This window comes from Condylura cristata, unplaced genomic scaffold (assembly GCF_000260355.1).
Source record: "Condylura cristata isolate star-nosed mole 26May11 unplaced genomic scaffold, ConCri1.0 scaffold00002, whole genome shotgun sequence".
In the NCBI taxonomy this organism is placed as follows: domain Eukaryota; kingdom Metazoa; phylum Chordata; class Mammalia; order Eulipotyphla; family Talpidae; genus Condylura; species Condylura cristata.
Window position 1 is genome coordinate 43,517,923 of NW_004567103.1, and position 11,555 is coordinate 43,529,477.

Consider the following 11,555-nt stretch of genomic DNA (forward strand, 5'->3'; position numbering starts at 1 on the left):
TAATATAGTAGTAGAAAATAATGGAATTTGAGAAGTAGGAAAGTTGTCAGAGCCTCTGGTTCAATTCCTTTTCTTTGCTGCATGGGTGAGAAAATACATAAGGTCATTATCACCTCCATCTTCTTTAGCCCTACCAGTAATCTAGATCCGTCAATTCTCCCTTTGTTTCTTGGATTTTTAAAAAAGATTTATTTTATTTATGCATGCATATAAGAGCTAGGGTCTAGGCCAGAGTTGGAGGAAGTGAGAAGATTCACCAGAGACAGAATGGGGAGCACAACAGGCAGAGTTACTGAAATACAGTGCTGAGGCAGGAGAGACAGGAAAGGTCTACTGTGTTATATGGGTTAGCCAGGGTCCTGCTTGGGCTCTGACTCATGCCACAGTGGCTGGTATTAGCTTGATAGTGCTGAGACTTTAACCCCTGTGCCACTAGGGAGGCCCCAATTCTCCCTTTCTGACGTCTTCAGGCCTCATCCATTTTTTTCATTATCATTACTAGAGGGTAGGTCTTCATTTCCTCAAGTCTCATTTGCCCCCTCCCACTCCTGTCCTCTTCCCCTCTCCCTCACTCCTCCCCACCCCCTCACCCCTAGTCACTGTACACCTTCAGTCTCTCTTTCAGCTAATCCTGGGGGAACTACCAGATTGCATATGCAAAAGTAGTGTGATCATACTAAATGGTGCTCCAAAAAAAAAATAAGACCTAAACTATCAAACCAACCTAAGGAAACTCCTAGGGTTTAATTATTACCTTTTCAAACCCGTTTTCCAGTATTCCCCTAAAAGTCCATGGCCAATTAATATGCATTTGAATGAATGAATCTTTGATTTAAAAGACTTTAGAAGTCTTTTTTAGCCTAGAGATAATAAGTCCACTTTTTTTTTAAGTATTCAGTTTCAAAAGAAACTACCATTAAATAACAAAAATCCAACTATTAGACATTTAGGGCAGAGCAGGCCATGCCTAGGGAAAATTAAGCTGCCAGCTGGACCCAGGACTCCAGGAAACACCTATCAGAGCTAGTAATGCCCCAGGGAGAACCAGAAACACTCAGAGGGGACTTGAGTTCCCCTACCTCAACCCACAGGCAAGCAAGGAATGCCTGAGGACAGCAAGAAGCCACCTGGAGGAGGGATTTCCTGGGAATGCCAGGTCTCTCCCTGGGCAATGAAATAATTCCTCTGAATGTTTTTTCCCTCCCAAGGGTAGGGCAGAGTTGGCTGACCCATGGCAACTCTCACCAATTGTTCTTCCCTCCCCAAACCTGGGGCCAGGCTGATAAAACTAAAGCCCAGGTACACAGAAGGGTGAGTGACTTACAAGCCACTTTTTGGACAAATTAGCCAAAACAGCCATGGCGCCTCTGCAGTATACCCCAGGAAGGGACAGAGTGAGCAACTCCTACAACCCATTTAAGGGAAGAGTCCCATTCTCTCCCCTCTTGCTGTTCTCCCCAGGACTTTCTGAGCAGACCTCTTTCTCAGAGTAACTTCATTCTGTCTCTAAATAAACTTTGCTTTTGTTTCTGCTGAAGATGTGGCTGGGAACTCTTCTCATACCACAGTCAAGGACCAGGAGCCCCAAAATCCAGTAATTCCAAAATTAGACCACACAATCAGTTAACTTTAAACACTCAATTCACTTTATTAAGTGATTCATGAATCTAGAAAGAAGGAAGATGCTAAAAAAATATGTACAAAATAAAAGGGTTTTATGGGCGGAAAGAAAACATTGTAAATAAAATAAAAAAGAAAAATTTACATGGAGCTATCCCAAGTCTCAATAACAAAACAGAGCCAAGGAGGTTGTTCGGGGTTAGGTCCCAGGTACATCCAAAGGGCCCTGGAATATAGGGGGACATGCAGATGGATCCACAGTCAAGAAGAAATGAAACCGCAATGGCAATCCATGCCCAGGATTGAAATTCAATCAAGCATTGTTTGACAAATTTTCTACCACTTGGAACTACACTGACTGAAAAACAGTCCCTGGAAGCGAAACTAGCTCCAGCTCTTTGGCCTATGGAAACATGCTTCACTTAGAGCAAGTTGGTTGAATTCAGCTCAGGTGCTCCTCGAGTCTACCTCTGGACTACAGTTCAGATGGCCCTAATTATTGATATAATACTCAAACTTTGACACCTGCGCATGATACCTCTGCTACAATATTCAAACTGTAAACAAGAACTGTCACTCTGGCGCTATAATTTGTCACTCTGGTTGCTGTAATTTGACCAGACTTTACTGTCATTGATGGACAAGACAAGGGGAGAGGGAATTATTTCAGACTCAGGTAATGGGTAAGTATTTTGTGGCAGATTATCTCATGTTCCACTAGAGAATGTAAAAGATTGCCTCATTGGTACAGACCAGAAAATTCCTTACTGGTCAATCATGACTATATTCCTGGGGAAGGTTGATACTGCAGTTAGGTTAGATATTAAGTCTTGGTGGGCTTAGCAAAAGCACCTCCTTTAGAACCTGTGATTTTTCTAAATTTTTAATACAAGGAAGGCAGTTAAAAGTGAGAAAGAAAACAGGTGAAATGTGTAAGAGCAAAGTGTGTGAACCTTTCTGTAGTTTGCTTTTGCTCATTTTTTCTAGCGCTTACTTTTTAGATACTTTAAAACTACTTTTAGCTTGCTCTGATTTTTTCAAGTTCAGTAATATTTTTGCATCTTTGTACTGTAGGGGAGCAAAATTTGCCTATTACATGTATCTGGATTAAGGATTATGTCATAGGACAGGCTCTAAACAGTTGGGTGGAGGTTGCCCTTTTGTAAGAGACATGCACATGTATTAAGAAAAATCTCCATTTATAAGGGTATCTCTTTAACTATACCAGTAAAAATGTACAAGGGTGGTCCCCAGGAAAAGGGGAGATTCCCTTTTCCCTGCCCCTCCCAGAAGGAGGATGGAGCTGAGCATGGAGAAGAATCTGGAGAGGAGACTGGAGAAGATGAAAGCAAGATGGAGAGCCAGAAGGTGACCTGAGGGAGGCACATGGAGCAGAGACATGTGAAGAAACTTTCTTTTGTTCCTTGGTCCTGGAGTGGTTGAAACAGATGTGGGTGAGAGACTCGTGGGGAGGTTTGACTATGGTAGATTTATCTTGATCTTGATTGTGCCCTTTTCCTCCCAGACGTGTCTGGCCATTTCTGACGCTTTTCTATGGGTCCCTACCAGAAGGTGCATTAGACTTGTGGCAGGTTTTCAAGCCTCGCTTTGGGCCAATCCCTTTTACTCACGAGGGGATGGGTAACTTTGGGTGTCTGTTTTAGAAACTATATTGTCTTTTCTGTATTGCACACTAATTGTATTAAAGTTCCTTTCCATTAAAGGTCTTATATGCTTTGTCTTGATGTGGCATATGGCAGAACCTATTTAGAACAGGCAGGTTTGGGGTTGCCCTGTAACAAAACCGAATCTCAAATTCAGTAGGGGAAGCAGCATTTTAAATCTGCATAATATTCATGCCCTTGTTTAATGTACCTTTCCTAATAATTTGTCAAAATTGCCCTTTTCCCACCTCCACCATCCTTTGTCTTAAATTATTTAAAAATGTGTCAAGCCGCCTTTCGCAGCAACATGGATGGAGCTGGAAGGGGTCATGCTTAGTGAAATAAGCCAGAAAGAAAAAGAAAAATACCAGATGGTTTCACTCATAGCAGGAGCATAAAGGGGGAGGGGGGTTAGATGGGGGAATAATAATAATGAATAACTATATACTAGAGACATTTTACAGGGGTAGAGTGGGAATGGATTAAAAAATGGGGTGGAGGGAGTGCACTGGACTATGGTGATGACACACAGTGAATTGGTGATGGGAAGTCCACGGGGATTACAACATTACAACTGAGATGGGAAAGGGCACAAAATAATGTAAAAATAAGCTATTATAATAATAAAAAAAAATTAAAAAGGTGTCAAGCCATTTTGCTTTTTACTGGTATCTCCCATGTATATGAGAGGTACACATATTATTAAATTTTTAACTTTTTTTCCTCTTGTCAATCTGTCTGATGATAATTTGACAATTTGCCAGCCTAGCACAGAAAGGGAAGAGGAAGACTCATCCTTCCCTCCTCCCTTCCTGACAGCACCAAAACTGCCAAGAGGATAAAAAGACATTGATGTAGCCTGTATGAGCATACTATAGAATACTATAGAAGGTTCTGAGAACCGCCTCCCACCCCCTGCTTTAGACCAGAGAGTAAATCCAAATACATTTGCAGAATTGAAGTCAGGCAAATTAGGCAAAATCTGCTGCCTTCCAGTATAGCCAGTCTTATCAATCTCCACTAAGGACTAAGGAACTGGATAAAGATTTAACAATGGGTACCCACCCTTTGCATGGCCACACTGCATTTCTCAGAAAGAGATTAAGCCCTGCCAGCATTGCTTCCCTCTACAGAGATAGCATTAAGTCAAAACAACTTAGAACCAGAACCCTCCTGCAAGAATACCAATATAAACTAAAATCTGACTGCTAACTCGTTTTTTTTTTTAATTATCAGTGAGACTTTTATTCCAGTTAACACCAGATACATTAAAAAGATAAAAAGCAAAACAGGTTTTACAAAGGACAGATGTCTGTGATGATGTTAAGATATTCGTTCTAAATATCTTAAAATTTGAAATAATTCTTTATTCCTAAGGACTAATTCAAATACAGGTTTCTTTAGATTTCAAAAGGAAGCTCTACATTGGTAATCCCTCATTTCAAGCAGCTTTGCAAGTTTTCTACCAATACAACCTGTTTCTGCTCGTTACACTCTAAGTATCCCCACACGTAATAAAAACACAAGTAGTCAGTGACTGAAGCTTATTCAAAATCAAGTTTAGGGCTGACGTTTCAGACATTTTAATGTGATGGAGGTGGTCAAGGTCACACTGCCTTAGGAAAGGCCGGATTCTGAACTAGGTCGTTTTAAACTCTGCTATGAAAACAACTAAGCTAAGGAAGGAATCACAGAAGGCCTGGGTTAAAGAGAAAGACAAAAGGCCTCTAGATTTGAATTTAAAAAGGAAAAGGAGACTAAATAGAGTCCCCACCGCGGCGGCCATTTTGCGGGCGCCAGGGGCCGGAAGTCGCACCGCCCGGAGCTGGATGTCTGGCGGCCCGCAGTCTGCGGGGCGGGGGCAGGGACTGTGTGCCTCTGCAAGCCGGGGGTCGGGGGCGGAGCCTGAGGGCGGGGCTGTGGGGGGCGCCTTGCGGCTTCCCGGCTTGAGGTGGTGGGCGGGGCATGGAGACAAGACCTCGCACGGCGGCTCCCGACTGGGGGCGGTCCCGGGGCCGCGCCGCTCGGAGGCTAGCGGCGGGGGCGGGGCCTGTGGGCGTTGGGGCGGGACTTGGCACGGGGGCGGGGCCTGTGGGCGGGCCCTGGGGCCTTGCGGCCGGGTGGTTCCCGGCCTGGGCGGGCGTGAAGGCGGGGCGAGGGCGGGGTTTCGCGGCCAGCGCGGGGAGGAGCTGACCAGGCCTTGACTTACCCGCACCTCACTTTCTCCGAACGTGACTGAGCCGGCTAGGAGGACTGGGGTGGGAGATGACTGTGAATTCCTCCCTGCTTGGCCCACCGCAAGCACCGACTCCCTTCTCCCCGCGGCCCCGGGGCTGCAGACGTAGCAGGTGAGATGCACCCCAGGGGCGCCGACCTGCGGGATCTGGGCTCGGCCTTGACGGTCCCCAGTGCCTTCTCCCCTCGGGTCTGGACAGGTGGGCAGCGCCAGCCGGTGGAGCCCAAGTCCACAGCCTGCACCTGTCCTCCCCTGTCGGGCGCCGCCAGCTTTTGGGATGTGCGGGACCACAGGTTGAGCTGGGGGAAAGGGCGGTTTCTCCCCTCCGGCGATAGAACCACCATCCATCCCACCCCCCAATTTACGGAGTCCCTCATTGCACGTGCGTGCGTACACCCTGACTTTCTCAGGTGCTTCCATTTATCCCAGGGTGGCCTCAGTATCTGGGTGTCCTGAGAGCTTCTCCCAAGATAGACAGAGCGATGATAGACAGAGCGATGATCAAATTTTCACCCTTACTCCTTTTTGGAGCATGTCAATTCCCCTGAGGTTGTGATACGCATGCCCTGCGGAAGCTGAACAACCAACTTTTCAAAAAAAATTTTTAATCCCAGCAACAGACCCCCAGCTGCTTTTCCACTTCCACTGCTGATTGCCCAGGCATTGGGTGGCAGCTGCTCTCTGGACAGCATATTTGTTTAGAGTCCCCACAACCCTTATCTTGAAGGGCCAAAGTCTGTCGCTGCCAGCAGGGGAAAGAGGCTGTGCTCAGTGCTCCCCACTCTAGGTCTTTAGAGAGGACATTTGGTCCAATGCAAGTAGGTGGAAGTGGGTGGAGGGTGGGTGATGTTGAAGCTTTAATTGTACCTCACTGTACCGTGCTTTTCCCATGGGGTAAAGGCTATTGGGTATTTGGGAAACCGACACCCTGAGTTCAACGCTTTCGCTTTGAAGTTAATCAGAACCCTCTTCCCCATTTTCACTTAATAGTTGTTTATGATTTCAGTGGGTCCATGATGTTATCTAAATCAACTATGAAGTGACCAGAAGTGGTTTGTATGTGGCATTTCCCACCTCCAAGTCCCGGTGAGCTCATGGTGAGCAGTCCCTTTTACAATCTTAGGTCAACTTGTTTGTTCTATAACAAAACTTATTTTTAACTAGATGAAAAGGCTGGATGCTATTTTTTTTTTTTTAAACTTCCCTTGCTGTGGTTCCTGTTCATTACAAAAGAATGCTTTAGGAAGCATATTTTTCTCCAACTGAGGGGAAAAAATTATTTAAGATGAGATAAAACAGGTATTGCTTTTTTCAACATTTTGAGTAACATTAAAAGAAACTTCATGGGAAGGGGCAGATTACTTTTCCAAGTTTTCCCTTGATTTTCAACTCATTGAAAGTTTAAACCTGGGCATTTTACAACTTCTTAGCCATCACCTTAACCAAAATGAAAATCTCGCCCTTCCCTTCTAACAGCTATTTAAGATCAAACTAATTGAATTGAATTCCTCTTAAGTTGTTTTGTATAAAGCAAAAACTTTTGACCTTCCATTTTAATGGTGAATCTTCAGTACCAAGATGTTTGTAGAACTAGCATAAGACAATGACTTGTTTTTTAATGTTACGTGGTTATTATAATCAGAATTACAACGCAAAATAGCAGTGGTACCATTTCCTGAAGACCTGCTTTGTGATAAGCTGTAGGAGTAAGCTGTATATAAAATCTCTGATTTTCACACTATCCCGGTAAGTGGAGTTTTACTCTCATTTTACAGTTGAGGAAGTTAAGTTTCTGAGAGGCTAAGTAGCTTGGCCACCAAAGAGTTGATGAGCTGTAAAACCCCAAGTAGGTTCAGGTCTGTTTGACTCTTTTCCCCGAACAACCACTACTGGTTAAAAACATGTTGGAAAACATCGATATGCAAGTGTGACACAAATAAGGAGTTATTAACAGTATGTTACACTCCTGGCAAATATAAGGATTTTTTTTTTTAAACAACAGAGATTTGGAGTAGTTTGTCACCTTATTATTCATCCCTCTTAGGGGCTCAAAATATTTTACCATTTGTTCATTGCTCACTGGCTCCTTATTTCAACTATGAGTACCTATACCAAACAGATGCTTTCCCAGGATAGAATTTGATGCTTATTTGATAGATTTCAAGTATGTGAATATTGTAGGTTTTGTGTATTTTGACCACTCCTACCTAATCCTGGTAGAAAAATACTTGTCTTAATCCAGATTAAATGTAAGGTTTTTAAATGGCTCGCTTTATACCTGGGGTAGCACAGAGAAAATTATCTCATCCACACCCCCACATATCAGTTGTTGCCAGTCTCTGCTCTGCCATATGAGTGTTTTTAATGTGATGTGGGTGTTTGAGAATTTAACTTCATTATTGTAAATAGTAGGAAGCATGAGTTTTTTCACTCTCTACCTCACATAAAGTCATTTTAGATTGTTAATCTGGGATAATCACCTAGAAATTAGCAACTAATTAATTAACTTTCAATCTCTAATAAAAACAGAATAGGCTCTCTGAGCTCAGACTGAGTTTATGTCAGCATGGCTAACCACACCAAGAAGGTTGGAATCATCAATCAATACAAGACCTGTTATGGTGCTTCCCTCAGGAAAATGGTGGAGAATATTGAAATCAGCTAACACGCCAAGTACCCTTGCTCCTGTGGCAAAAAGAAGATGAGCCATGGGTGATCTGGCACAGCGGTTCCTGCATGCAGATGGTAGTTTGGTACCCGGACTTACAACCCCAGTTCTGCCATCACAGTCAAGTCTGTCTTTAGAAAACTGAAGGACTTGAAAAGAACAGTAGAAGCTTTACCATTTGTTTTTTGGTTTTACTTTTATTTTTAATTAATGACGTATCATTACTTTACATCCTTGTTTGATTTTTCACAGTATAGGATTTCCCCACTGGGGTATGGTCACCATAGTTTTCCTACCACCAAAGCACCCTCAGTCACCCACCATAGCCCTTTGCGTTCTCTTCCCTCTGTATTTTCTCCCCTCTTCCTCTCTGTCCCTTTCCTGTCTGGATGCCTCAGATCTATGGTCAGCTTTCAAGGGTCAATTTTTAAGTTTGTTTTCATCTGATCTTTGTTTGGTTTCTCTATAGTTCACATATAAATGAAACCATCCAGTGTTTGTCTTTCTCCTTCTGGCTCACTTCACTTAGATAATCCCTTCTAGCTCCATCCATGTTGCTGCAAATGGCATTAGTTCCTCTTTTTTGATCTCCAAATAATATTCCATTGTGTGTATGTATACCTCATCTTCTTGATCCACTCACCTGTTCTGAGGCATTTAGGTTGTCTTTATGTCTTGGCTATTGTTAATAGTGCAGCAATAAACATAGACGTGCAGGGTTCCTTTTGAATTAGTATTTTTGTATTCTTTGAGTGGAATTGCTGAGTGATATTGTAGATCCAGTCTTAGCGTTTTTTTTCCATAGGGGTTGAGTCAGTCTTCTTTCCTACCAACAGTATAAGAGGGTTTCCTTTCCCCACACCTCACCAGCATTTTTTTCTAGGCTGTTTTTTTTTGTTTTTTTTTTTTGAGTTGAGCCATTCTCACAGGTGTGAGGTGGTAGCTCATTGTGGTTTTGATTGGCATTTCCCTTCTGATAAGTAATGGCAAAAAATTTTTCATATAACTGTTGGCCAATTGCCAACAGTTCTTTGGAAAGTGCTTATTTAATTCTCCCCATTTTTAACTTATGTTATTCGTTTTCTTTTTGTGGAGTTGTATGAAGTGCCACCATTGGGAAGACTGCTTGCTTATAATAAATGGATTAACTTATATACAACAACAACAACAAAGATGATTGGTTGCAGAACATCATGTCCCTAGCAATAAGCAAGGCGTCTGATAAGCATTGTAATGTTTTTCTGTAGAATATTTCACAACACGTTTTATGAGTCGCGTTAGAACATGTTTGTGGTCTTGGGTCTGTTTCTATAGTAAAAAACTTAGAATACTTTATCATTCAAAAGTAAATTTTCTGTTCATGAACTAGATAGTTCCAAAAGAGAACATTGCTTCAGTAAAGGGTAAAGGGCTTATTTAAGAGCAGTTTATTTAGTGATATATTAAAGAGACACACACATACATCCCATGTATACTCACACACGCAGCCCCTACTTCTCTGGCAATAAAAGTGGGGTCAGAGAAAACTTATACAGTAAGATGACTCCTGAACTATATGAGCTGGAAGGTGACTAAGTATTGTTATGCAGAGAGTGGCATATCGTGAGGCCACAAAAACACATTTTGAGAGTAAACTGCGAGTGAGAGGCCCTGTAGCATGAAGGGACTGTGGGGGCATGCAAGAAGTACTGAAGTGTGGTAGCTGGAATAATTGTGTCTCATTCTGAATATTATACTGTGTCACATTCTGAATACAGGACAGTAACAAACATTTTGAGCCCATCAACCTTTGAGAGGGCATTGTTAGCCAATACACCTGTCCCTACCCCCTGCCCCTTTAACTGTATTTTTCTCTGATGATAATTAAAGGAGTTATGTGTGTTTATCTGGCTGTTTAGTAAGTCTAGGCTTGCCACTGTAACCTTTCTTTTTTTTTTTTTTTAATTTTTAAAGATTTATTTATGCATACAGAACTGGGGTACAGGCCAGAGGTGCAAGGGTGGGGAGAGGCTTCACCAGAGACAGAGTGGGGAGCAAAACAGGGAGACTGATGAAGTACACTGCTGAGGGGAGCAGTGGGCGGGTCAGGAGAGGTCTGCCGCACCACGTAGGCGGAGGATTGAACTCATGCTGAAGTGGCTTTAGCTTCTTAGTGCTGTGCTTTAACCCACTGCGCCACCAGGGAGGGCCCTACCACTGTAATCTTTCAACTAGAATTCTTATTGATTGTCACATTGAATCATTCTTCCTTTCTTTTTAGATATCTGGTTGGAGTTGGAAGGTGAAAGAAAATGAATTCTTTTTCCAATTTACCTGCAGAGAACTTAACTTTGGCAACCAATATGACCAAGACATTGTCCTCCACAGTAGCACATGGATTTAATTCCACTGGTGACACACCTTCAATGTCAATAACAAGGCTTTTCCCAGCCTTACTAGAATGCTTTGGCATAGTCCTTTGCGGCTACATAGCAGGAAGGGCCAACGTTATAACATCCACACAAGCCAAAGGATTGGGAAATTTTGTCTCCAGATTTGCACTTCCAGCTTTGTTATTCAAAAACATGGTTGTACTTAATTTTTCCAATGTAGACTGGTCTTTTCTATATAGTATTTTAATTGCCAAAGCCTCTGTATTTTTCATTGTGTGCGTATTGACCTTATTGGTTGCCAGTCCTGATAGTCGGTTTAGCAAAGCTGGACTATTCCCTATTTTTGCTACACAAAGTAATGACTTTGCTTTGGGATATCCAATAGGTAAGTAATTTTTTATTTTTTAAGTTTTTAAGAAATTCAAGTATTCTAAGGAAGTAACAAAATGTAAGCCTTTAAAACTAAATACAGCATTTGTTAGTGATAGTTATTTTGTATATCTAGGAAACCTTTTGTATTTTCTTTCTTAATTAAAACTTTTTTGAATTAGAATGAATTGCATTTTTCCTTAACTTTAGAGTTTGAGGAATCCTTCAAATATCACCTCTGTGTAATTTTTTTTGAATCATCCATCTATAGTATTCTTTTTTTATCTTGTAATCATATGTAAAAGAAGTTTGACTCCCAGAGGGATTATATTCTGATTTAAATTATGTAATAAATATAGGTATCTATGAGTACACTGCTGAGGGGAGCAACGGGTGGGTCAGGAGAGGTCTGCCACGCCATGTGGGTCACTGCAGTGCGGGGGATGGAACTCATACTGAAGTGGCTACAGCCAGCTTGCAGTGCTGCGCTTTTAACCTTTACTCCACCTGGGAGAGTCGGAAGTTAATTTCTTTTTTTTTTTTTAAAGATTTATTTATTTGTACAGAACTGGGGTACAGGCCAGAGGCTCAGCATATAAATGAAACCATCCAGTGTTTGTCTTTCT

At 42.3% G+C, this 11,555-nt stretch overlaps 1 protein-coding gene across 3 annotated transcripts in view; it reads left to right on the top strand.

The window, feature by feature from the left end:
• Positions 1–5,525: 5,525 nt before the first annotated feature.
• Positions 5,526–11,555, top strand: part of GPR155 (G protein-coupled receptor 155) — a 41,719-nt gene continuing 35,689 nt past the window's right edge. For 2 of the 3 annotated variants that reach the window (XM_012728060.1, XM_012728062.1), the window contains exons 1-2: positions 5,527–5,632; positions 10,449–10,945. In XM_012728060.1, the coding sequence (XP_012583514.1) occupies positions 10,480–10,945 (466 nt within the window). In that variant the 5' untranslated portion in view covers positions 5,527–5,632; positions 10,449–10,479. Of the gene's footprint in view, positions 5,633–10,448; positions 10,946–11,555 lie in introns of all 3 variants that reach the window. The other variant, XM_004674516.2, reaches the window with a different exon arrangement.